Genomic DNA, 27,982 nt, shown 5'->3' with positions numbered 1-27,982 from the left:
GTACTATATTTGAGAAACTGTACTGTAGTCGCTTAAACTCTCCATTTGACAGGCAAAAGAAGAACTGGCACGCTGACTGGAGACAGTCACTTTCACACCACATACTCCTTGGATGTTCTGACACTCACAATTCATGATTTGCACTTTTTTAACTTGAAGAAAACCATCACAAATTTTTAATTAAGAGAGGTAAAAACAAAGAGAAGAAGGACACGAATTATATATTTAGATCACTATTTTTGAGAAATTCGGCTAAAATAGCATATACTCTCTGGTTGGCACACTGGTCGGAACTGGAGTTCCAATTTTAATCAATTTTGAGAGCATTACTGTTCATGCAGCACTGTACTTTGAACAAACAAATACAACGTGGTTCAAATCTCCGACACACGGAAGGCCATACTCACATGTGGGAGAGTCCAACACTTTTATACGGTAGAGATGGTCGGCGTAACATCCGTGTCCGAATCGCATGCGTATGAGGAAAGTAATGTGACGTCTGGCAAGGTTGATGCTGTCGAACATGGTTTGTTAGGGATATTAGCTTGAAGTGCGGCATAATACCGTCCTTCGCACAGATCCTGTGTATTCCATTCCGTTGACCATTTTCTTTGAGCTTTTATACGGATAATGGGGAGAAAGTCTGTATAAGGGAGTTGGATTGCTCGTAAGTTGGTTGCAGTTGTACTTTGTTTAGCGAGGAGGTCTACTGTTTCATTGTGTTCGATTTTCGAGCATGTCCCTCGATCCATAGAAAGTGAACTGTTATTCCTCGGAGTTCTGCGTTTCTCACTAATTGCAGAATGTCAAGGATGTAGTTATTGGTCTTTGCGCTCCAGTCAGGTTGTTTTAAACGTTGTAACACGCTGAAGCAATCTGTTAGGATGAGACTTTTCTGGAATTGTTGTGGGGTACCATAAAGTATAGCTGCTTGAATTGCTAGCATTTCCGCTGTGTAGATGGAGGTTGGCTCTGGTAGGGACCGTTGTTTAGTATCTGCTGTTAATCAGTGGCGGCTGGTGCAGAAAATCAGTTGTGTGTTGTAACCCATTCCCACTCCGAAAAATAAAAATATTTAGAAACATACCGGTATGTGGTTTTCAAGAGGCGCTCCACTGAGTTTTCCACACTGAACAAACACGCAAACAACCCCAACACATATACACATTCCTCATAAAAAACTACAAAACTATATAATTAAACACACAAAAATACCTGCAATAGCAAAATATTCACGATCTCAAACACTTGGTGTGAGCGCGCAAAAACAGAACTTCCCAATGTTACCAACATCATTGAAATAAAACCATGTAAAATTATATGTTTTGTTTTTATAGTGTCATTTATAAACTAGACATTTTTAATTAAATAAAATCACAATATCATGTCCTTATTTTGACAACATTAAAAGTACAATTATTATAGTTCATCGATTTACAAATGTGGCTATGGAATAGGCAAGTTGGTAGTATTCTATCCTCTTTGGTATTAAAAGACCTGGCGCAAACAGCTCTAGTATTTTGTTTTCCCGCTTGCTTCGAGCGATCCCCTATTAAATACCCTACAGCTGAGTCAAGAGGGTGCCAGCTGCCACGTTCTCATATCGGTCGTAATGCAAGTGTGACTAGTGCAAGTGCTGCCTCCCTGTGTTCCCTGTGTCTTGGCTGTTGTTTCCACAGGCTATCGGAATACATTCTCTTTGTATCGGAAAAGTTCGGCACGCATGCGCAAAAGGCAGAGTTCCTGGTTGCTGGCCAAAAGCTCGCTGAGCTGTGATCGCACAGCACCCGGCGTGGAGCGCACCAGTAGTTACCTGGTTGTGAGGGGAGTTGAATAATTTCCTATTCTTTAGATGACGTCTTTCTCAATGCACTGTATTTGATTGAAGATAATATTTTTAAACTAATTTATTTTCCCAATAGGCAATGTGCTGCAGCACTTCAGCACATAAGGTACGGCCGCCCCTGCTGTTAATGGGCAATAGTAAGCATATCCTACTCCTTCTGAAGTTTTGGAACAGTCTGTGTAGATGCATGTGAACTCTGACCAAGCTGTTTGTAAGGGTACTCGACTGAAGTGTTCATATTCGTTTCTGCAATCACTGTATCAGATACAGAGAAAGTGTTCGGTGGTGAGGATATGAGCTCATAGTCGTAGCAAAATCCAGGTACTGAGGCGCCTCTGAGTACAAGGGGGGAAATATACCATAGTTCGTGGTAACTCGTCACCAGCAGTGGAGTTGGACAATTTCGTAAGTGCTGATATGAATCTATTAATCTAATGAGGGTAAGTACTTTTGCAGAAAGAGGATGGTGGATCTGGATAGATCAGCGTAGGAAAAATATATCTGATAGCATCTGTCGTCTGATTGAAGGTGGCATTTCGATGGCTTCGACTAAGAGAGCGTTTGTGGGTGAAGAGTTCATAGCTCGTAAACAGAGCCTGATAGCCCGCTACTGAAGGACATAAAGTTTACGAAGAACGTATTTTGGTGCGTTGTCGAAGGAGATGCTTCCGTGATCCAGGACCGGTCGAAGAAGGGCACGATAGAATGTTAACATAGTGGACGGGTCTGCTCCCCACCACGTACTAGTAACAGCTCGAAGAACATTGAGCACACGTCCGAATTTTGTTGTTACGTGGTTCACATGTCGATTCCAAGTCAGACGCCTGTCTGGATACAGACCCAATAATTTTGCTGTTGTCTGAAGTGGAAATGAATATGGACCGAGTCGAATGATAGGTGATGCAATTGATTGTTGTTTCCTGGTAAATATTACCACTGAAGATTTAGCTTCTGAGAGACTGAATCCATTTTCAAATGTCCATGTGGAGAGAGCCTTTGCTGCATCGTCAAGCCATAATCGTGTGACCCAGGAGTAGGATGCGTAGAGGCAGATATCGTCTGCATACTGGAGGATCTTAATGTTTGGTTGGAATACGGTGTCTAGGTCGGCCGTATACACAGCGTATAGTAACGGACTGAGGATGCCACCTTGTGGTAAGCCTTTCATTACTATTCGTGGTCCGTAGAGTGAGTTATCATGTCGATGGATATATATCATACGTCGTTGAAATAAGGCATGAATCCCACGAAGATAAAATTCGGGCAGACCCAGTCTGTGCATTTTGCGCACAAGAACTGATATAATGACGCTATCGTAGGCTCCTGGTATGTCTAAGAATAAAGCTGTAAGAAATCCTTGTTTAAGAAAGCTCATCTCGATATATGTTGTGAGGAGGCTTAAATTATCTAGTGTGCTTCTTGATTAAACGAAATCCATATTGAGAGGTAGATACGATGTTGTGTTCTAACCACCACTCCAGTCTAAATTTTAATAGCCTTTCAAATGTCTTACAGAAGCAAGATGACAAAGCTATCGCTCGATAGGAAGCAGCTTCCTCTGGTTTCAAGATCGGTAAAATGATCTGTGTAGTCCAGTCATTAGGGAAAATACTTTGCGACCAGAACTCCACAAAAAATTTGCGATAGAATAATCTTAGCATTTAATGGTAGGTGGGCTATCATGGCGTATTGGATTTGGTCAATTTCTGGAGCAGTATTGGATGTACTTTTAAGGGCTGCTGTATGTTCTCGAAAGGTAAAAGGTTGCAAGAGAGTGCGGTATGGTGTTTGTGAAGAACTGGTAGGCGGGAAGTCCAGGGCATTAAATGATGTGGTAAGTAGGGCTATGGAATCGGCGAAGTCATCGATCCAGCAGCGTAGTGGTTTTGGGAAGGTCCGTTTCTTTTTAAATCTGTTTATCATGGACCATACCTCGGAGAGGGGTGTTTCTTTATTCGTCTTCACACAATAGCTCTTCCAACTACTTTTTTGTCGTGTTAAGAAATGTTTCACTTCGGCATCCATTTTCTTGTATGCAATAAAGTTCTCCCACGCTGGGTAGCTTTTATAAGTACTAAATGACCGTCGTCGTCTGGCAATCATTTTTTAACATTCTGAATGTCCACCACGGGGCCGGTACGCGCTTCGAAGGGTCAACTGACCGTCGTTGTGGGATGGCTAGTGATGCTGCAAGGTTGATGATGCGTGTAAATGCTTCATATTTTTGTAATGGATCTGGAATGTTATTTACAGTATATAAATTAGCTTCTACACTATTTCTGTATTAAATCCAATCTGCTCTTTGAACATTCCACTTTGAAGTAGGTTGATGTAAGTCTGGTGTGCGTGGCTGTATAGTGGAAATTTCTATTGGGTAATGGTTGGAACCCATAGTAAATGGTAGAGTTTTCCATCGATAATCTGGTTATTGGTGAGGAGCAAAATGTAAGATCTATTGCAGATTTTCTTTGGCCTGGGACCGGTACTAGGGTTGGCCATCCGTCGTTGAGGATAAATAAATTATCTTCAATTAGATCTGAAAGTGTGTTCCCATAGACGTCATTTATTTCGCAACCCCAGACAGTATTGTAAGCGTTGCAGTCCCCGCAAATTAGGTATGGAGCTTCTAGGTGACTAAGTAGTTCCATTCTCTTACACTAATTATTGTCCTTGGGGGCAGTAGATTGAAACTACCGGGAGATGTCTCTGAAGCACTTCCACTCGGGCTGCAACTACACAAGAACCTCGTTTATCCGGCCCTCATTAATCCGGATCTCCGGTTTACCCGGATCGAGAATAATAAAAGTTATTTTAAATAAATAATAAGTTATTTTTACTTGTACAATATTTCTTTTACGGGGTCGACTTTTCTTGAATGTCTTTTCCGCCAAGGATAGTTAAGGACAGGAATTGGAAGTAATTCGGCCAAGGTCTATCAAAGGAATTGAGGGTGGGAAACCGTGGAAAAACATTCCCAGGACGGCCGAGGTGGGATTCGAACCCACGCTCTTCTGAATGCAAAGCACTACTAACTCATTTATGGTGAATTCGAAAATGAAACTGGCGTTTCATCAGAAGAAACAGTGACTCATAGATAGGCAACAATGCAGCTGGACAAACCGACGGCCTATTTAGAAGTCTAGACTGAAACCACACCGGCAGAACTGTTTTAGGCTCCCGGTGAAGTACAGCCCTAGGCCCGGGCGTGCTGATGACCAGGTTGTACTGTGTCGCGTTCCTGAGACTGAAGTCGTACGCAGGTAGAGGACAACTGATAATCAATTAGGGATGGAATTGCAATGGACCTGCTTGCAACTTATATATAAGATGGCCTACTATCTGAATTAGTGCTAGAAAACGGCGGGAGATTGGTAGGAGAGGAACCTCAGAAGACCGAATGCCAAGTAATTAAAAAAAACCTAAATTGAATTAACTGAACACTTTCATGATGGTAGTACGGTGAGACATCGGTAGATTACCTATGTAATTCATGGCAGAGTGGTCCTCGGATTCGTTTCCCCGCGGTTCGTGGTATTTAAATCTGAAAGATAATTCCCTTGACTCGCGGACTGGATATTTGTGCTGACACCGACATTCCTGCAACTCTTACACCACACTATCCTCCTACTCAGTAACAGTTTCCCATACACGGCAGACGTCGCTCACCCTTCTGAGACCGCCTGTCTTACAACAGCAGCAATAGCCACAAGAATGTCAGTGCTAGTAGTTGGGAATGAGCACGCTGATTGAAGGATGGCGAGGTCATTCACACGAGGCACCAGAACATACAGTACAACGGGGCAGAAGAATTAGGACGTAGAGGGTAAGAGAAGTGGAGGGAGCTCTAAGGAACGCTGGTTAAATGCCACATTTTATAGTTTCAAGATAACATGAGTGGAAGCAGAAGAGACCACACAAAAGTTATATCAATTCATAGTTTTGCAGACTGAACGATGACAGGCTAATGGACTCACGGCCTATTTAACATGAGTATCAAAGTAAATGGACCACAAAAATAGCCATATTTTTAATGAGTAGTTAAGATGTTGAACCCTTTCAATGATCACCTGTCACTTGAAGTAGAAACAGGACATGAAAGGCTGGCGAATAGGTCTGGGTCGGCACCGTGGTAAACCTTATTCAAGTTTCAACGCTTGTATAAATGCGTGAGGGTTTCGCATTCCATGGCTCCCTACTCTACGCCAAAGTGTTTCGTCCCTTGTACTCGCTCATGCGATAACGTTACAGTTTACACACATATTCTTGTGCAAATATTATTAGTTATTCTATTACAGTACTTTTAACGAACAGTATTCCTTAACAAAACACCGCAGGTAGATGGGAGGATTGACATTAGATGGCATATTAGCTGTCACAAACAGCCAGCACATACAACGAGAAAAACGTACAGTTCAGTTCAATTTTATCTTTCCTTGTTCCCCAGATGTGCGATGGGAAGAGTGAGGCAGGCAAGTTGCGATGAACTTTCACGCTGATTACAGGTCTGGTAGAACCAGGCAAGCAGGTTTCTCTGCCGTGCCATACCATCTCCAGCAGGGCGTGGACAATGAGCTGGACGAATCAAGAAAAAATATTGGAAAAACAAAGCTACAAGAAAGCACAATGAGCAAATGAGAAATGAATCCGATTACTACAGTGTATTTCGTGTTCAGCGCTGTTTTCTCTTTAATATATTTTGTTTCGAATTATATTCCGCAACTTAAACATGCTCTGGCCGGCATCTCTGAGTTTTTGTTCTGGGAGTCGTTAAGAACGTATTTAATCAAAAATTAAAAGAGAAGAGTCATGTAATCTTCAAAATGTATAGAAATGTATTTAAATAATGACAACTATGAGAGAAAAAGTATATTTTAAATTTGCATTAAATAATCATAATTCATTCTTAATATGCATAGATGTCGTTCTCTCCGCCGTCGATTGTCCTCAGAATGGTTTTCTGTGGTTTTCCATTTTCACTTCCAGGCAAATACCGGGACAATTCCACCTCCTTACCCAATTTTATTCACCATCATTCATTTCATCTTCATTAGGTCCTCGTCAGGAAGGGCATCCGGCCGTAAAAATTGTCATCTGATTTCATCTCGCATCACCCCCGACCTCGTATCAAAAAAAAAATGGGACTAAGGGGTAGGCATACATACATAGATGTTATTTTGGCTGTGGATACATTTCTTCGAAGGCTCCATATAAGCAAATACCGCATGTAGTTCAGCCAACAACTGACCAAAAAGCATTTTCATTCATCCCCTTCCCGATTCCCCAGATCATTTACACTTAAAACAATAATCATCACATATCACCTCTGTGCACAAAACAACTCAAGAAATGTTCAGACTCAAAATGTGTTCACATCGTGGACCAGATGAATCATGCGCAACCACGGAAAAGCAATTCAATAATGTCTTATGGTGAGCTTCGAACCTGACTCTCTCCAGTTACTAGGCACGTCTAGTGATCCGTGTTTGCAACTGATGTCCGAGAAAAAGGTAAAAATGAAAGCTGCCCTAAACCACTGAGGTGATTTCCACAGACCGTTCAGGACATATTCATAATGTTGTCAGGCCCGGTATTCGTCGCGCCTTGTGAGAAGTTTTTCGAAACTTTCTTTTACTGTGAAACATATGCACACATCCTACCGCGCAATATCACAGAGCAAAACAGCAACGAGAAAAATGAAGACAGACGACACTATACCTTCTTTACATTTATTTATTATCTGCACAACGATTTCAGGGGATCGAACAACCGTCAGCAAAACGCTGTCACAATCGTTACCACACCACTACGGCACTATAATAGCAAACACGTTCGTGAGTGCACGAGGACTTATATTACTCTTTCATTTAGGTCATAAAATAGGTTACAGAAACGAGACGAAATAACGGACGGGGGAACATTCTAAACCTTTGTGAAGAAAGATTGAGGAGTGAGAGTTCTCCTAAATACTCGAAAAGAAAACAGAAAGCAAATTATCCATCGGAGCTCCAAAATCTGCACTTTCTCAGTCATTCAGTCATTCCTATAAACCCTTCTACAGTAGGCCTACTACACATGTTTGAAATGTGTATAGCCCACCGGCCAAAATATGACAAGTCCTCAAACTATGTAAACAAATCGGCTATAACACGACCAACTCCTTTCGTAACAGAGAAAGGTTAATCTCATTCCTCTAAATAGAAAACATTACTCAAACAGAAGACAGAACACCAACTATAAGGGCAGGAGCTGCACAGCCCGACGGTATAGTAGCCTGCAATGCAATGTTTGAAGAGCAATTAAAAAAGAAAAGAAAAACAAAGGCCTATAGCTGATTACCAAACAATACCCACGCTTGGGAACAAGGAATTAACTAAGCTTAAAATGAAAATTACCCGAGTAAAGTACAAACTAGTTAGGTAGACACCACAGAATACTATTATAGCACGGACTAGTCTCCAAATTACTATAGGTCTCGAGCCGTCAACGGGAAACATGAGGAAGCAATTTTTTAAGACTTCACGTAAACAAAGCCTCAAAAGAAGTGCAAATGCACAGTCTATATCATATAATTTTATACAAGATAGCATAGAATATTTTCTCTCTAGTTCTATAAATTATAAAAATAATAAGTTACTTATTTCAAAGTCAGAAAATTAAGACGCTCTTGGATAATTGCGGTTATGAAGGTATAGAAACTCGCATTTCATTCACACCAATCCTTGTAGAAATAATGTATAATAATGATAATAAAATTAACTATATTTTTGTGAGAAACTGACAAATAATTCGTCAGTCTCGTACTTCCTAGCTACTTACACAATGTACCTATGAAATCGTGTCGACGAAAATCAAAGACATTTAAGAGAAAGAGTTAGGAAGTCAAGAACAACGAAGCTCATTCCTAAGGAAAGTAACAGAAAACTCACCGAATCGAAAAGGAGGTTCACGCAGCAGGACCACAAATTCCACAGGAACTTCGCTTAGTACTGCACACGAATCACCAGACTCGAAAGATGCCACTTTCACATAAACAATCCTTTTTTGTTTTGAACCTTTAACTGGAGTCAAATTACGAGCAAGAGGTTAACTAAAGATGAATAAAAGAATCAGAAACATACGTTAATTTGAGTAACATAAAGTAAATACATTTTAAACTGTTTGGTAGGAGAACATATTAAGTCATTTTGGGAATAATTTCGAAATATTGCAGCACATAATACTGACTCCATATTAAGCATAGTTGAATGAATTGACGATGTTACCAACAATGCAACTTTTGAAGTTCGATATTATATGATACTTTTCTAAAATTCTTTGAGTAAAAGTGATCATATGGGATGTTATTGTTTTACAAAATTGAATTTTTAATAATTTTCTTAAGTCTGTAACTCTCAATACTGTCATATTTAAATATTTGTAACATTAATAAAATTCACTCACATTGGTAAATGTGGCATTAACACTTCCGTGAATACGATGTGTCAAGTTGTGTCAACAGAATCAGCTGACCTTGATTATAGTTTTGTTCTTCCACATGTAAAACACAGGCTGGCACTGTACGAACAGTATGGCACTTAATGAATTTGTCAAAATAGTGTAGATAGTTATGAGCTGAGACGTTGGTGTATTCATAATGTAGCTAGTTCGTTTTTCTAACCTCACTCAACCTCGTCTCGGCCCGGTTGCTTATATCAGAATCTTGTCTGCTCTCTTAAAACAAAATGGGTACAAATACTGCCACAGTTATGACTTTAGCAAATAGTATTATTGGTGTAAGTGTTCTAGCAATGCCATTTTGTTTCAAACAGGTAAGTTAAAAGTTACGCGTTCATTCCTGTTAATACATGTGGTCTTTGAATAAGGAAGTGCACGTACTGATTGTAAATTTCATTTATTTCTTTTCTTGCAGTGTGGGATTGCACTCTCAATTTTAATGCTCTTGTGCAGCAGCTTTGTTTCTCGACTTGCCTGTCATTTCTTACTGAAGGCTGCAATAATGGCAAGGAGGAGGAATTTTGAATTTCTTGGTGAGATACTTATTTAGGGTTTTGTAGTAACCAATGCAGTCTTCTTGAATCCTTAAAACAGCAACTCTTTACTTTGTTCCAGCATTCCATATATTTGGCTCTACTGGAAAATTCACTGCTGAATTGTTTATTATTGGTTTTTTGATGGGAACTTGCATTGCATTCTTCGTTGTGATGGGAGATTTGGGTCCAGCCATTGTTGCAAAATCTCTGGGAATCAACAACACTGATGCCCTCAGACCAAGTGTGCTGATTGGTTAGTTAGAGAACTTTTATGAAGAAGCTTTTCTAGTCATCTCCCCATGTTCGTTGGTCTAATAGCTGATTCTGTTTATAGGTTTGGCTGTATTTGTTGTGCTTCCACTGGGGCTGCTTCGCAATGTTGACAGCCTGGCAAGTGTATGTACTGTTACGATCGGCTTCTATGGTTGTCTTGTCCTAAAGGTAATGTAGAACTTTCCATAAAGAAAAAACATCAATTTTCATAATCATCATCATCATCATCATCATCATAAAAAAGGCAATTTTAATAACATCTGCAATGGCTCAATTATTTGTTAGCATATTTGTCTCCTTATATGTAAAGATGTCTGGGAAATCAACCAACCCTTTCACAAAATTATTTTTCTGCATACATTCAATATGTATTTAAATTTCACTACAACACAGAGCCCCAGTTATTGTTTAGTAGTTGCACAGAAGTTAGGATACTCCTGTAAAGAAAAGTGTGTAGGCTATATTGAAGAGAAAGGAAAGAAAAAGAAATATCAGTAGTCAAGATTATTACAGCATTGAGATTACAAGTTAATGAAGGCAATGAAATTAAAATGATATGGCAGTTTGATGAATGAAGTGATTGATGGCAAAATACCACATAATCATGCATGAGGAAGACCAAGACATTTCTTGAAAACACGGGGTTATGAAGAGGTCACACCGGACTGCTCAAGACCAAGCCAGATGGAGAAGATTCATCAAACTATTCACAAGACTCATTACTCAGGACACTGACAATGAAGAAAATGGTACAGGTTCAGAATATTGCAGAATATAACAACATGAGTTACAGTCCTAGGAAAGTGTTGTTTGAATTTTTGAGGTTGAGAATGTGTAAATGCAAAAACTAACAAACCAATGAAGTGGCTACGTGGTTTGGGTCATATAGCTGTTAGCCTGCATTCCAGGCCTGAAGAGAGTTTTCCATGTTTTCCCATTTTCTTACCAGGCATATACTGGGGCTGTACCTTAATTGAGGCCACGGTCACTTCTTCCTCACTTCCATTCCTTTCCTATCCCATCGTTGCCATTAAGACCTATCTGTGTCAGAGCGACGTAAAAAAGAAAAAAATATTGATGAAAATGAAGAGCGGTAGGTTGAGTTAGTATAATGTTCATTGGTAGAATAGAAAATAAGCATGATTTCTCCTAATATGCGAGTTCGAAAATGTCCCCTCAACCATCAAGGAAGGTTTGTTGAAAGTTTTGGATAGTGTAGTGATTCTCATCTGTGAAAATGCTATTAGTGCATTGACTGCCCTTTGTGATTCCTTTGGTATTACGCCTGGTAATAATCATAATTTCATTTACAAAGGTCGATCAAATATAAACAGGATTTTTGATCCTGAACAGCAACAGTTGCTATGCTTAGGCGGGACCGTTAGGAATGGGGAGACCGCGCTATTAGATATTTCCCGCTGTTTCATCAGTAACGCTCACGATGTTGGAGCAACAGGTGCACCTCTCCACTGTGTAACGCATTATTATAAAATGTCTTGCTCATGAAGGAGTTACAGCGGTGGAAATTTGCCTCGATTGACTCCACAGTTTGGTGATCAAACACTGTCAAGGACGCGTGTGTGTAAGGAATGGTGGAGGAAAGGGGAGGCACTACCAGTGTAAGCAGAGACTCGACTGTCAGCTGGCAAGGTTCTTGCAACCGTTTTTTTTTTCGATCGGTGAGGCATTTTGCTGATTGATTTTTTGCATGAGCGATGCACAATCAATGCTGCTTACTACTGCGAGCTGTTGAACAAGGCGAGGGTTGCATATCACCGCGAAAGACGAGACCAACCGATTCGAAATGCACGGCTGCATACTACAGCTCTAACTGTCTGTAAGCTACAGGAAATGCACTGGATTACACTTGATCATCCTCCTTACAGCCTGGACTTATCGCCTTGCAATATACATTTGTTCGGACCGTTTAAAGAAGCTCTAGGAGGGCAACTATTTGAAGATGGCGAAAGTGTAGAAGACTTCGTGCACAACTGGCTAGTGACACGGCCCTGTTCTTTTTACAATGAGGGCATCAAAAAGCTGCCCATACGCTGGAACAGATACATTTCCAAAGCAGGAAATTATGTGGAAAAATAAATTGTAAATGCCTTGTGTTTTTTAGTAAATGAATTTAAATAAAATACAGTTTATATTTGATCCCCCCCTCCCTGTAGTTGTGTGAGATTTTAATGTTATGTTTGTCATTTTGTGCCTGGTGAGCAGTTACAATACAATCTCCGTAATGTGGCGTACTTGGGACTGGGCAGGTGCTGGATTACTAGAAAAGCTGGATTATTGGGATTTATAGGCTATAACTTTCTGATTTTTGTAGGAAGGAATAAAACACTAGGCCTACATATTCAAAGAGGTTATAGAATACTCCCATCTGCTAGTTCCAGATCACCTGGGACTGAGGAGAAAGTAATCATTTATTACAATTCAGGAATGTTTTCCTTATTACATTAAATTTATCTACTACTACCTTAAAAATTACACTTATACCTAATTACAATTTCCACCTAATCTCTAAATTGTAGTTTAAAAAAATATACTTTTGTCTTAGACATTATTCTTTTAAGTGCTGAGTTACCAGTTGACTGTTTGGTATCTCATTACTGAGTTCTTTATTCGCATGTAAAAAAATTGCAGAAGCCTCAGTGGGGTGATTAGCTTAAAATGTTTATATATGTTGGTTCTTTATAAATCTACACTTTGCCGGGCTGAGTGGCTCAGACGGTTAAGGCGCTGGCCTTCTGGCCCCAACTTGGCAGGTTCGATCCTGGCTCAGTCCGGTGGTATTTGAAGGTGCTCAAATACGTCAGCCTCGTGTCGGTAGATTTACTGGCACGTAAAAGAACTCCTGCGGGACTAAATTCCGGCACCTCGGCGTCTCCGAAAACCGTAAAAGAGTAGTTAGTGGGACGTAAAACAAATAACATTATTATTAAATCTACACTTATGTTCAATATTATTTTGAGAGGAAACAATTTTTTTTTTTTTTTTGTTCCCATGTATACATCATCTTTATACAAAGTAAAGAGCCCAAAATAAAATGATTTCCTAAAATCTGTAGGCAATTAATGTCTCCTGGATAGAGCACGTCTCTAATGAACATATATTACAGAGACCAAACTCTAAAAGAAAACTACTGATCAACATCAAATGCAGAAAAATTGCATACTAGGGGCATGTGTCACGTGGTGAAAGATATGCAGTATTACATCTTACTTTAAAGGGCAAAATCAAAGGACAGTGAAGAGTAAGCAAAAAAGGAACGTCATGTCTCAAGTAAATTTTCCAGCTAACTCATTCCTGGTTGCCAGCGTTTCACCCCAGTGTGCTAAGTTGGGCTCATCAGTTGATAAATAGCACACCCACCAAGACGCATGGCTAGTGCATACCGTGGAGGCCACTGCATAGGCTACTTGGTGCCAGTGCACAATGAGAGACTGTCTCATTTTCAAAAATTGATGCCTGCCTGGCCATCAGATGGTAAAAATGTTGATTCCCATAGGGAACCTGAAATATTTGTTCCGAATGAGTAAATTTATAATACCAATATAGTTGGTCCATTATTGGATAAAGTAAAGAGCCCAAAATAAAATTATTTCCTAAAATCTGTAGGCAATTAATGTCTCCTGGATAGAGCACAGTGGCTCCAAGTAGCCTACGCAGTGGCCTCCACGGTATGCACTAGCCATGTGTCTTGGTGGGTGTGCTATTTACCAATTGATGAGCCCAACTTAGCACACTGGGGAGAAACGCTGGCAATCAGGAATGAGTTAGCTGGAAAATTTATAATGTCCAACAACGGACAAACTATTTGGTATTATAAATTTACTCATTTGGAAAAAATATTTCAGGTTCCCTATGGGAATCAACATTTTTATCATCTTGTCTCAAGAACATTCAAGACTGGACTGGAATACGAACCATTGCACAACTCTACCGTGTTGCTGAAAATCGAAGAACACTGTCCATACTGATCGCCAGCGTCGAGGAGACTGGGCAAGACATGAAGAAGGAGGAGGAGGATACATGTAACTCCTTACAAGTACATAAGTTGATATTTTAAAATACTTTCTAAACCCAGAATGTGGTGAGATCTCAATGTTTTCCACCAGTTGTTTGTGATACCGATTTGTTCCATCAACAACCAGCTGCACCAATCCACTGGCAGAATTTTTCAAAAAAATCAATGATTTTGTGGCTGTCATCAAACACTACTTTGCTGCCAGAGTCTGTCACAGTTACTTGAAAGTCTGTTGGAGAAAAGCCATCTGTTCGCCACGAAAATAGTGATGAAATAGCTCAATTTCAAAATCGCTCAACGATTCGTTAAAAATCATCATCTTTATCATCACTTTTTGTTGTGGTTAATAACTAAAAGATTCTTTGTTTTGAAATAACATCGCTGTGAGAGCAACTAGCTTGCTGTTCCGCCATGCTTGTTAACATCATAGTTGAGATCTACAGATGTCTACAACAAAAAGCTCTGAAGTTATAAGCAGTGATCAATTAGTTCTACATAATGCCCAACAGATGGCAGAACATGCCAGAGATCGAATCGGCACTCGAGAGTGAATCGGGAAACAAAAATGAAGTTCTCTTGCACCATCTATAGGCAGGCATAACTGTGCTGGACCGGCCGTGTCAGCCCGTCTGTAGGTGGGCATAGCACTAATCGGGTTAACAGTGTTTTATTACTTAAGGTAACATTTACCTTACCCCTATTAACTGGCACAAGTATTTGTTTTGTTACGAGTCCGAATAGATTTCTAGCTTACAATAAACATTAACTGAATGGCTGGATGGATGACAGCATACCTGGGTGAGCTTCTTGTGCATGCATGAATGAATAAACACTACTCTCTCCCAGTCACGGATAGCCACCAACTGGGGAGAGAGTCCTTGTTTGTGGATGAAGGATTGGCTGAATGTATGAATGAATGTACGAATGGATAAATGAATGCCCTCGGCCTGCTATCTACGTCTGATGAGAAGTCGCGGCAGTTTGTAGGTACGGTACTAGTAATAAATACTATATTAAACTACAAACATTAGTCGTGATAAGACAATATGAGCTCTCTGAAACAGATGCATGTTCATTATGCAGTCATCATCATCATTTCCCAACTCCAGTTTCCCGGGTTTGGTGTACAAGTGCTCGCCATCTCCTTCTGTCTTCATACATCTTTCCAGTACATTCTCCCATTTGTGTCCTTTCTCCTCCACATCTGATCTTACAATCTGCATCCAACATTTTCTTGGTCTTCACTGTGGTCTTCTTCTACGGGATTAAGGTCAAAATATTTTCTGGCAGGTCTTTCCCTGTTCATTCTCATTATGTGCCCATACCACTGAAGTCTGCATTTCTTTATGACACTGGTAATAGGAACCTCAATACCAGCTACTTTTCTGTTCACTTCATTTCTGATCTTGTCCTTTCTGATAATTTGGTTCATGGTTCTAATGAATCTCATTTCAGTTGCTTAGATTCTACTGAAGTCTTTGTTTAGTAGGGTACATGTCTCTAAACCGTACGTGAACATTGGTACGAAGTAAGTGTGGTACATAATTGTTTTTGCTTTTTGTGGTATTTTGCAGTCCCAGAGAAGATTTCTGACTTGACTGTAGAAGTTTGATGCTTTCTGTGTCCTGCTGAATATTTCCTGCCTAACAGTGTTGTAAATGTGTAACGAAAGCACAAGTGCACTACCACTTCGAAACTTCACAACAGATCCTCATTTCACAAGAATCACTGCTGACGGAACAGATGTTTATTGTCAGGGCTTGAGATACGAGATTGGTGCATGTGCAGCAGTCGTGCTTATCCCCCGCACTCCTTACCACGCATGGCTTTTCGTGAGACGACCATAGTACTGTGTGGAGATGAGAAGAATACAAGAACGAGCAATGTACCTGCAAGCACAAACTTTTGTTCTGCCCAGACAGGAAAACATTGACTCACACTTCGCAGTGTTCGGCGACTTGCCTGATCTAATCAGATATGTGAACACTCAGATGAGTATGGACCAATCTCTCTGAATTTTCCACTTACTTGGTTCATATATTGCTTAACTACAAGTGGTATTGCTTGCACATACCAAATCACAGCATTAATAAGAACAAAGGTCTGCGATATTACTGGCTAAACCTTTTGCAAGCATTATTTCAGCATCCTACCAAAACCCAGATTATTGTCTTGAAAAACTTACAGCGACATAGTTGGAGATCAAAGTTTATATTATATCAAATCTCAAGTTGATATTGCTATTACTGGTACTGTCGACCAAAATATTATGTGCACTGGAGTTTGGAGGTCGTTTATAATATAACAAGCCCACTGAAAATCCAATATCACCACCATTTTTCTTGTTTCATTTCACGTTAGGTCATGTAGGTTTCGAAATTTTAATTTATATTATAATATTTTTTTATCACAAGTGGAACGCAAAAAGTGCCCGTTTTTAAGCGTGTTTCAATCATGCATGAACTTTAAGACACAGTTTCTCCAAAACCTGTCATCTCATCGAATCCAAATTTTAACACAGTATGCATTGGGATGTTTTAAATACAGTTTATAAATTTCAGATTTTGTTTCCAAGAAAAAAAACATCAATTTTCTATGATAACTTTTTCTCAGCTCGGGCTGGTTGAAAAATTGCACCACGCCATGCTAGAAGTTGTGTCTACTGATTACATTTGCATGTACAGTGGCATTTGCTTCACCGTATGAGCTGAAAACGTTCCTCTGGTATTTAATAATTACCTGGAATCAGCATTGCAGCAAATGGCATTATGAGGTAATGAAAAACGTTTCCCATCAGCTTTTTTCAAGAGGGCCTTGGACCTCCAATGTTGTTGTTGTTGTTGAGTCATCAGTCCATAGACTGGTTTGGTGCAGCTATCCATGCCATCCTATCCTGTGCTACCCTTTTCATTTCTATGTAACTATTGCATCCTACATCTGCTCTAATCTGCTTGTCATATTCATACCTTGGTCTACCCCTACCGTTCTTATCACCTACACTTCCCTCAAGAACCAACTGAACAAGTCCTGGGTGTCTTAAGATGTGTCCCATTATTCTATCTCTTCTTCTCGTCAAATTTAGCCAATTATTTAAAGTTAAAAACTTCATGATCGTTCCATATTGAATAGAGAAATAAGATGATGTACAATATTAGAAGGATCCAACTTACAACGGAGTATTGAAAGGTGGATCCTTCTAATATTGTACATCTTCTTAAATTTAGCCAAATCGATCTCCAATTTGATGCAGTTTCTCTTCATTCGTGATATGATCAATCCATCTCACCTTCAGCATTCTTCTGTAACACCACATTTCAAAAGCTTCTATTCTCTTTCTTTCTGAGCTAGTTATCGTCCATGTTTCACTTCCATACAATGCCACGCTCTACACGAAAGTTTTCAAAAACATCTTTCTAATTCCTACACAAATGCTTGAAGTGAGCAAATTTCTTTTCTTAAGAAAGCTCTTCCTTGCTTGTGCTAGTCTGCATTTTATGTCCTCCTTACTTCTGCCATCGTTAGTTATTTTACTACCCAAGAAACAATATTCATCTACTTCCTTTAAGACTTCATTTCCTAATCTAATATTTCCTGCATCACCTGCCTTCGTTCGACTGCACTACATTACTTTTGTTTTGGACTCATTTATTTTCATCTGGTACTCCTTACCCAAGACTTCGTCCATACCATTCAGCAGCTTCTCGAAATCTTCTGCAGTCTCAGATAAAATATCAGTATCATCGGCAAATCTCAAGGTTTTGATTTCCTCTCCTTGGATTGTGATTCCCTTTCCAAATTCCTCTTTGATTTCCTTTACTGCCCGTTCTATGTAGACATTGAAAAGGAGAGGGGACAAACTGCAGCCTTGCCTCACTGCTTTCTGGATTGCTGCTTCTTTTTCAAAGCCCTCAATTCTTATCACTGCAGACTGATTTTTATACAGATTGTAGATAATCCGTCGTTCTTGGTATTTGATCCCACTCGCCTTCAGAATCTTAAATAGCTTGGTCCAATCAATATTATCGAATGCTATGTATGTGGGCTTGTCCTTCTTGATTTGATCCTGTAAGATCAGACGTAAAGTCAGGATTGCTTCACGCGTTCCTACATTTCTTCTGCAGCCAAATTAATCTTCTCCCAAATCAGCCTCAACTTGTTTTTCCATTATTCTGTAAATAATACGTGTTAAAATTTTGCAGGCATGAGATACTAAACTAATGGTGCGGTAGTTTTTACACCTGTCAGCACCGGCTTTCTTGGAATAGGTATAACAACATTCTCATATATCCCGTCTCATATATCTTGCACACTAAATGGAATAACCTTGACATGTTGGTTTCTCCTAAGGCAGTCAGTAATTCAGAGGGAATGTCATCAATTTCAGGTGCCTTGTTCCTATAGAAGTCGCTCACAGCTCTGTCAAACTTTGACCTCAAAATTGGGTCTCCCATTTCATCAGCATCAACAGCCTCTTGTTCCAGAACCAAATTATCTACATCTTTACCTTGATACAACCGCTGGATATGTTCCTGCCATCTTTCTGCTTTGTCTTCTTTCCCTAGAAGTGGCTTTCCATCTGAGCTCTTAATATTCATACACTTAGATTTCCTTTCTCCAAAGGTTTCCTTGATTTTCCTGTATGCAACATCTAACTTTCCTAGGACCATAAAACCTTTGACATCCTTGCACTTCTCCTTCAGTCAATCTTCCTTAGCTACCTTGCACTTTCTATCCACTTCATTCTTTAATTGTTTGTATTCTTTTCTGCCCTCTTCATTTGTAGCATTCTTGTATTTTTGTCGTTCATCAGTCAGGTCTATTATCTCTTGAGTTATCCACTGATTCTTAGTTGATCTTTTCTTCCTTCCTAACATTTCTTCTGCAGCCCTACTGACTTCATTTTTCATGACTATCCACTCTTCCTCTATTGTGTTTCCTTCAGCCTTTTCATTTAGTCCTTGTGCAACATGTTCCTTGAAACAATCCTTCACACTCCTTTCTTTCAACTTGTCTAGATCCCATCTTTTGGCATTCTTTCCTTTCTTCAATTTCTTCAACTTCAGATGGCATTTCATTACCAACAAGTTGTGGTCAGAGTCCATGTCTGCTCCTGGGAAAGTTTTGCAATTCAACACCTGGTGTCTGAATCTCTGCCTAATCATAATGAAGTCAATTTGATACCTTCCAGTGTCTCCAGGTCTCGTCCACGTATACAGCCATCGTTTGTGGTGTTTGAACCAAGTGTTGGCAAGGACTAAATTATGATCAGTGCAGAATTCAACCAGCGAACTTCCTCTTTCATTCCTTTGTCCCAATCCGAATTCTCCTACTGTATTGCCTTCTCTTCCTTGGCCTACCACTGCATTCCAGTCTCACATCACAATTAGATTCTCGTCACCTTTTACATATTGTATTAAATCTTCTACCTCTTCATATATTTTTTCGATTTCCTCCTCATCCGCTGAACTAGTAGGCATATAGACCTGCACTATTGTTGTGGGCATTGGTTTGGTGTCTGTCTTTACGACAATAATTTTTTCACTATGCTGGTCGTAGTAGCTTACCCGCTGCCCTATTTTCTTATTCATTATTAAACCAACTCCTGCATTTCCCCTATTTGATTTTGTGTTGATAATTCTCTAGTCGCCTGACCAAAAATCCTTTTCTTCCTGCCAACTTACTTCACTTATACCAATTACATCTAACTTAAGTCTATCCATCTCCCTTTTTAGATTCTCTAACCTACCACAATGATTCAAACTTATAACATTCCACGCTCCGACTCGCAGAATGTCAGTATCCATCCTCCTGGGGGACTGGTTTACCACCGGAATATTTTACCCGAGAGGAAGCCATCATAAGTACATCATTCATGCAGAGAGAGCTGCATGTCTCCGAGAGTCAGTTACAGCTGTAATTCCCCATTGCTTTCAGCCGTGTTGCAGTATCAACACAGCTAAGTCATGTTGAGTATTATTACAAGGCCATATCAGTCAATCATCTAGACTGCCACCCTTGCAACTTCCGAAAGGCTGCTACCCCGCTTTCGATGAACCATTCCTTATTCTTGTCTCTCAACAGATACCCATCCGATATGGTTGCACCTGCGGCTCGGCTATCTGCCTCATTGAGACACGCAAGCCTTCCCACTGTGGCGAGGTCACATGGTTTGCAAGAAATCAGCTTCATTTTCCGTATCAAATCCTATTTACAGAGACTTATAGCAATAAAAATCTTCCACCTTTTTGATACTTATAATTGCATTTTAGCAAATTAATTATTTACACACAGTACAGCTGTTACGTTGCTTAGGTGAATCACTAAATTTTTATCTTTTCATAATCAGTACTATTTAATTATAAATTGAATTAAAATGAAATTTAATACAGTGTGGTGGTTAAATGGGTTAGTGAAATGAGACAGAATGGATATACTTATGGTTAGCCTATTTAAAAAAATATTTCTATTCATTTGAATAGTTGTTGTTAAAACGTTTCCAGCACTGTTTCACTAAAATATTTTGCTTGTCTTCCAGTAAAAAGTTTTTGATAAAATGTATGACTCTTTGACACTGTTCTAAATATAGTTGAGTGTTCACCTCTTTCACTCCCTCCAAGGTGGCTGCTATTTGTTTTTGAACTTGCTTAATATATCTTGAATTAGGTTAATTGCAGAACTTTGAAGCTGATTGCTGTTTTCTAATGATAAAGGAGCTTCCCCATATTCTTGCTGTTGTCAAAATCCATTCGTACTGTGACCTTGGAGGAGCTACTTTTGAAGCAGTCTTCCGTCTTGTGTAATAATTCACAAGAAGGGTTTATAGGAATAACTGAAACTATGAGAAAGTGCAGATTTTGGAGCTCCGATGGATAATTTGCTTTCTGTTTCTTTCAGAGTATCTTGGAGAACTCCCACTCCTCAATCTTTCTTCACAAAGGTTTAGAATGCTCCCCCGTCCATTATTTTGTCTCGTTTCTGCAACCTATTTTATGACCTAAATGAAAGAGTAATATAAGTCCTCGTGCACTTACGAACGTGTTTGCTATTGTAGTGCCGTAGTGGTGTGGTAACGATTGTGACAGCGTTTTGCTGCGGTTGTTTGATCCCCTGAAATCACTGCACAGATAATAAATAAATGTAAAGAAGGTATAGTGTCATCTGTCTTCATTTTTCTCCCTGCTGTTTTTCTCTGTGATATTGCGCGGTAGGATGTGTGGATATGTTTCACAGTAAAAGAAAGTTTTTGATAAACTTCTCACAAGGTGCGACGAATACCAGGCCTGATAATATTATGAATGTGTCTTGAACGTTCTGTGGAAATCACCTCAGTGGTTTAGGGCAGATTTCATTTTTACCTTTTTCTCGGACATCAATTGCAAACACGGATCACTAGACGTGCCTAGTAACTCGAGAGAGTCAGGTTCGAAGCTCACCATAAGACATTATTGAATTGCTTTTCTGTGGTTGCTCATGGTTCATCTGGTCCACGATAAGAATAGATTTTGAGTCTGAAAATTTCTTGAGTTGTTTTGTGCGTTGAGGTGATATGTGATGATTAGAGCCCGGATTTCCATGCACTATCAAATCTCAAAATATGCATGCATTTTTGCACTATCATATGCCAAAACATGCACAATAAACTGGAAAATATGCACTATCAAAATTCAGTTCCTTTTTAAACATTGTACAAAACCTACCGTAGTTTCTCCCATTTGTCTTGATTTAAGTTCATCCATTTATCTGTCAGCACATTCTTAAGCACAGAAAATGATCTTTTTACGTCACAAGAAGTGATAGATGCATAGTTCAATGAAGACATTTGGATAAAATCTAGTCGTATTGTTTGTCTTTTGCATTTTCACGACAATACATCTTTTATAATCTTGACAAATTCAGAATCAGGATTTCAACAAATTAATTTGTTCAACTTATCTCTAGCTGCGGCAACTACTTCTCAATGCGATTATTGCAGACACATTTGAATGTCTTCAGTAACTGGTAACGATTGCCTGTTGCGATAACAAAGACGTGTAACGAGTGAGAGTTCCGGGTAGGAAATTCCTGGATAACAACGGAAGAGGGTTCAGTGCAAAACCAGAGTTTGTAAGGTGCTATCTCAGTAACGCGATGCCACAGAAGTGCGATACAAGTTTTCTTTTGTTCGTCTAACATAGACGAAAAATGAGCCGTCAATGATTAATGCACAATTTACGGTTCGATTTATAGCAACTATAAAACTGGGACACCTTATTCCTAAGAATTAGAGATCAACGTGGAGCCTTCGGGACTTATGTCATTGTTTACTCAAGCAACAGATAAGAAAGTGTTTGGTTAATTGGATTATAGGACCTGTACTGTATGTAGGCTACTAACTTTGGTTGTCACATAGGATGCCAGGAATACATTCTCTTCGTCTCTCAGTAATAGACATACTGTAGCCTATAACGTGGAAAAATTGTCCCAAATTCTACAAACTAACATTCAGAAAAGGCACTATCATGCAAGTTAACAATTATATATGTCAAAGTCAGAATAAAAGTCATATTATGCAATATTAAACATCCAAATATTCGCTATTAAATCTAAAATCTTTCAAATATGCAATATGCATGAACTTTTTCCTAGAAAGGCCAAAACATGCAAACACGCACGGAAAAAAAATCTGGTTATTTGGAATTGTTAAGTCCTAAAACGAATCTTTGCAAAGTTTGAGAAGTGTAGCTAGCTTACTTATAAACATGCATTTGCATGGAAATCCGCACTCTAGTGATGATTATTGTTTTAAGTGTAAATGATCTGGGTGAAACGGGAAGGGGATGAATGAAAGTCCTTTTTGGTCAATTGTTCAATTCATCTGACCAGAAATGTTTATTTGTTTGAGTACCTCTAGGTTTGCACAGTATGGTTGTCTTTTATGGCTGTAGTGAATTCATTCAGGATGATGTTAGGAGGTGCATCAAGATCACTTTTCTGACATTTTAGTTTCCAGGTTGTTTCTGAAAGTTTCCCAGTCTGCCTTCTTGAAGTTCCACGGGATCTTCTGGTCTGCATATTGAGCAGGTTCACTGTATGATGTAACAGTAAGGAGGGACATTCTATGGACCATTGGCTGGATCTTCAAGTACTGATCGATGACTGTGGTTTGCAACATCTATTGACACTAATATGAAGTCTGGGTTAGTTGTGGAACCAGAGTGGTGGTTGAATGTTGCTGGATCTTTGTTATTGTATAGTAGTTCTAAAGAGCTGCTCTCTATAAGGTCTTTCATTGCTTTCCCAGCTGTGTTTGTGTAGTTGTAGCTCCAGACTGGAGAAGCTGCATTGAAGTCCCCTGTAAAAATAGTAGCTGTTTTAATTTCTAAAAGGTGGAGATTCAGGTTTTGGAGGGCTGTAAACAATTTTACAATTCTGAATTTTGACATGATATTATTCTTCACTGCTACAATATTCCACTAGCTACTTGTCTTGTTTTGAAGAGAGTGTAGATGGTATACCCTTGGATCTTTAAATATTGTATGTTTTCATGTGTAATATTGGCTTCATTGATGAGAAGGATATCTCTATCTCTATCACAATTTTCTTTACTTCCAGTAGTTTCTTCGTTGAAAGACCACTTGCATTCCATTGCAGTATTCTTACTTTTTGTTGTTTTGCTCTGAAAAGAGCAGTTTTATTTGTTTGCATTTGTTTGCTCATGTTTCAATATTCTGGAACATTTTTGCCAAAATTGTTACTCATTTAGCACCACCCAGGGGACGCGTACAGTTTGAGGTATGCTGCGGACGTGAGTAATGTCATCCCCCATTTCCCATTAATATGCATTTTTAAAAGGAGCACCTGTCCGCACTCCAGATGATCACAAGGGCCAAAAGAGTCCGATACGAAAGAGGGGTGGGTGAAGGGAGTGGGACTGAATACATTGGTTTGATTTAGCTTACAGTTTATAGTAGAAATATAGTCATCAATTTATCATTCATATTAATCGCATTCAGAATAAGAACTTTCAAGACTGACTACAACTGGCTGTATTTGAATCTCATCAGGAAGGTGATCTTTTTCCCAATAATATTTTTCTATGTCTATGGCATGTTTTATATATTTTTTCCAGAGCTCAGACGTTACGGAATGTAAGGTTTCTTGGCATAGGTCTCTTATCACATGTATGCTTCGTCCCTTCTCTTCAGCGCTCGCAAGGTTTATTTTTGTGATTTGTGTTGTATACAAGAACAGGTATACAGGAACACAACTATATTTTATTGCTTCAGATAGTCTTAATAACATATATACATACATTCAAATAAAACTTTCCTCGAAGCAGTATGAAAATTATAAACAGTTAACGTTGCTTGTAGACTGAAGTTGAAAAAGAATATACACTTTATATACATATATACATGAATCTATCTTTATGCGAAAGTTCATTGAAAAGTTAGAGTTCTTGATAGTTGAAAACTATCTGTTCTATACCGTCACAAGTGTAAACAGTAGCGAAAGCTTGCACTAATAGAATATTAGTTGTTTCTGTAACTTGTCAGGAACTGACATTGAAACGCATAATTAGTAGAATACTAATTGATGTGTTTGAGCCTAGGTGGGACTGAGGGAATACTGTCATCGGGCTCGACGTGGCTGCGGGAAATGGGAGCGGAGGCAGTAACTCGAGGTGAAACCTCTAACACTCAGAATCAGTCCACCTATTCGAGACACCTTTTTAAGAGGGATAGCCTCCGTGTTCGACATTCAGCGTAATCTGGTGTTGGGCACTGGCAAGTCCTCGCCTGTGGCTGGAAGGCAGCGCCTTTATATAGCTGGCTGATGTAACAGGCAAGCGTAGTGTAGACGTCTCGTAGAGTCGAGAACAATCCAGGCTGTTGCGTGCGCGGAGCAGGCGGCGCAGAACGAGGAGTACGCAGACACACGACAATTTTGTTCTTCACAAGGGCCCAAATCAATTATATAGCATTCATTTCACAGTGAGCTACTGGCAGCCAGATAAGTTTGTCTTTTCTTAATTCTTTAGTGATTCGTTCAATTTTCTTTTGAGGCGTTCTTAAGTAGGGTGTGGCATGATGGAGTAGTACTGCTTTTGTTAAGGAATTGAAATCAATTGCACCAGGCGGCAGTGAGATTTTTCCTTTCTCAATGCACGCAATAATGTCGGCTTTTAACCATGACTGGGTAGGGTTCTTAGTTTCTGGGTCCAGCATTGTGCGGTAAGGTGCGTGGTTTATAACTTCAGCATACCCTCCTGAACCATTCTTCAAAGTGGAGTGAAGTCATTTCCTGGTAATAATCACCTGTTCCTTTCTTTCCCACGAAGCAGAAATCGCTGTTCACTATCAATGTGTAGTATTATGACACACTGTCCAGCTCTTGTCGGAGTTTTAAAACTTCCCCTCCATCTGTTTGTTTCCTTCTGGTGGCATCGATATTGGTCTTAATTATCATGTCTATTCAGAGCTTCAATAACTTTTCTTGTCACGCGTAGGTGATCGTGTGGTTTTGGATGCACAGTATTTCATCTGTGTAGAAAATCTTGTAGCCTTCTTCTCGAAGTCGGCAAATTCTTCTTAAAAATACATGTCTGGAGGCTGCAACCAATAACGATTCCATAAGAACAGGCATTTTGGTAAGTTTTTTAAAGCAAAATCCGATACTTTGAACAATTTGGCTAAGTTTTTCATGGGATATTTCTGGAAAGTCTGCCATTGATTGTTGAAGCCTTTCTTTTAATTTTAAAACTGTCGGGAAAGCCTTAAAAAAGCTGTGAATGGTACGCCTCATAACTCCAATAGTGAACTGATGTATTACAATGCACGGTCGTCCTGCTGACAGTCGTTTCTTCTCTATAAGCGTGGGAGTACCTTCAATGTTTTCCTTGCCGTTATTTTCTTTATTCTTCTTCACTGCGTATTTGACAGACTGAAGTGATATTCCAAGGCAATTGGCTGTTCGTTGTGATGAATAGGAAACCGCTTTTCACCTAGCTTCTTACCCTCTAAGGAAAAAAAAATAAATGGCACTTACTATCATACAAAGCTCAAATTCAGTGAACGAACGTCTTGGAGGCATCTTATATGCACTCGCCAACAAACTGAACAAGACTGAACTGAAGTTTGTTAATACGAAGACTGAAAATATGTGTTTATTGCGGGTAGAAAACCCCAGCATGGGAATTGCAGTGACTCGTAGGAGGCAAGGCCTGGTAGCAGAGGAGAAGTCAGGTTGGCACATAAATACCAAATACTTTAAAAATTAAAAAATGTAAAATGCAAAAACAACATAAAAACAAAAATAACACATTTTAAAAGTTGCGTTGGAGGTCCACTGTCCTTACGAGGAAACCTGTCCACCAAACGAGTTAGCCATACGATTAGGATCGCGCATCCGGGAGAGAGTGGGTTCAAATCCCACTGTCGGCAGCCCTGAACATGGTTTTCCTTGGTTTCCCATTTTCACACCAGGCAAATGCTGGGGCTGCACCTTAATTAAGGCCACAGCCGCTTCCTTTCAACTCCTAGGCCTTTTTCTATCCCATCGTCGCCATAAAACCTATCTGTGTCGGTGCGACGTAAAGCCCCTAGCAAAAAAAGAAAAAAAGTGTCAGTAGATCTTGCAAACCACAGTCGTCGATCAGTACTTGAAGATCCAGCCAGTGGACATAGAATGTCCCTCCTTACTGTTACATCACACAATGAACCTGCTCAATGTGCAGAGCAGAAGATCCCATGAAACTTCAAGAAGGCAGACTGGGAAACTTTCAGAAACAACCTGGAAACTAAAATGTCAGAAAAGTGATCTTGATGCACCTTCCCACATCATCCTGAATGAATTCACTACAGCCATAAAAGACAACCAAACTGTGCATACCTAGAGGTACTCAAACAAAATATAAACCTTTCTGGTCAGATGAATTGAACAATCTTAAGTCCGGCAGAGATATAGCAAGAAGAACAGCTGAACTGATGTACAGAAATGGTGACAAGCAACAGCAAAATTAAAACAAGCCATAATAATATCAGAAAGGGAATCTTGGAACACATTCTTAACAACAGTTGACTATAGGACAGACAGCAATAAAGCCCACACATTTATAATTTCTCTAAACAAACATGTAATCACTCTTTTGATGTAGTCACTCCTTTAAATCCTGTAGTGATAAATGATAAGGAAATAACATATTGTCACAAAATAGCAAACCACTTCTGTAAACAGTACACATCAAATAGGTTATTAAGACAGAAAAAGAAAGAAGACAAGACCCTCAAACACATAGTGAAAAAATTCAGGAATAATAATGCAGAAGACATCTTTAACAATGAATTTTCCATAGAAGAGTTAATGTTAGTGATAAAGAACACTCAAGTCAGAAAACAACCAGGATCTGACGAGGTATTCCTGGAATTCATAAAAAAACCTTGGACCATCTGCTCTTAACATACTGCTGCACTTATTCAACAAATTTTGGACATCAAATGAAATCCTGCCAAACAACTGGACAAAAGCAACTATCATTCCAATTCTAAAACTGGGCAAGCCAAACAATCAAGTCCGCTCCTACCAACCTATAGTACTTACCTCCATTCTGGTAAAAATTCTTGAAAGGATGATTACAAGTAGACTCAGTTGGTACTTGGAAACAAGATCTCTCCTATCAGAAGAACAAGCAGGATTCAGACAAAACAGTTCCACCTCCCATCAAATAATGAGTTGTGAAGGAAGCCTTTAATGAAAGGGAAAGTGTTCTTGCAGTTTTCATTGATTTTAAAGGAGCATATGAAACTGTATGGCAAAACATGC

The 27,982-nt window shown here is 39.4% G+C and overlaps 2 protein-coding genes across 3 annotated transcripts in view; one reads left to right on the top strand and one right to left on the bottom strand.

Annotated features, from left to right (window-relative positions):
- The window catches only part of Ntan1 (N-terminal amidohydrolase 1), a 303,749-nt gene extending 294,843 nt beyond the window's left edge, over nucleotides 1-8,906 (bottom strand). The window contains exon 1 of one of the 2 annotated variants that reach the window (XM_067146204.2): nucleotides 8,773-8,906. The gene's annotated coding sequence lies outside the window, so the exon portion shown is untranslated. The remainder of the gene's footprint in view (nucleotides 1-8,772) is intronic. The other variant, XM_067146196.2, reaches the window with a different exon arrangement.
- Nucleotides 8,907-9,318: 412 nt separating this feature from the next.
- Nucleotides 9,319-27,982, top strand: part of LOC136857394 (putative sodium-coupled neutral amino acid transporter 10) — a 148,847-nt gene continuing 130,183 nt past the window's right edge. The window contains exons 1-4 of the mRNA XM_068230523.1: nucleotides 9,319-9,654; nucleotides 9,756-9,873; nucleotides 9,956-10,129; nucleotides 10,211-10,317. Of these exons, the coding sequence (XP_068086624.1) occupies nucleotides 9,568-9,654; nucleotides 9,756-9,873; nucleotides 9,956-10,129; nucleotides 10,211-10,317 (486 nt within the window). The 5' untranslated portion in view covers nucleotides 9,319-9,567. The remainder of the gene's footprint in view (nucleotides 9,655-9,755; nucleotides 9,874-9,955; nucleotides 10,130-10,210; nucleotides 10,318-27,982) is intronic.

This window comes from Anabrus simplex, chromosome 1, assembly GCF_040414725.1.
Source record: "Anabrus simplex isolate iqAnaSimp1 chromosome 1, ASM4041472v1, whole genome shotgun sequence".
In the NCBI taxonomy this organism is placed as follows: domain Eukaryota; kingdom Metazoa; phylum Arthropoda; class Insecta; order Orthoptera; family Tettigoniidae; genus Anabrus; species Anabrus simplex.
This window is presented reverse-complemented; position numbering and strand designations above follow the sequence as displayed.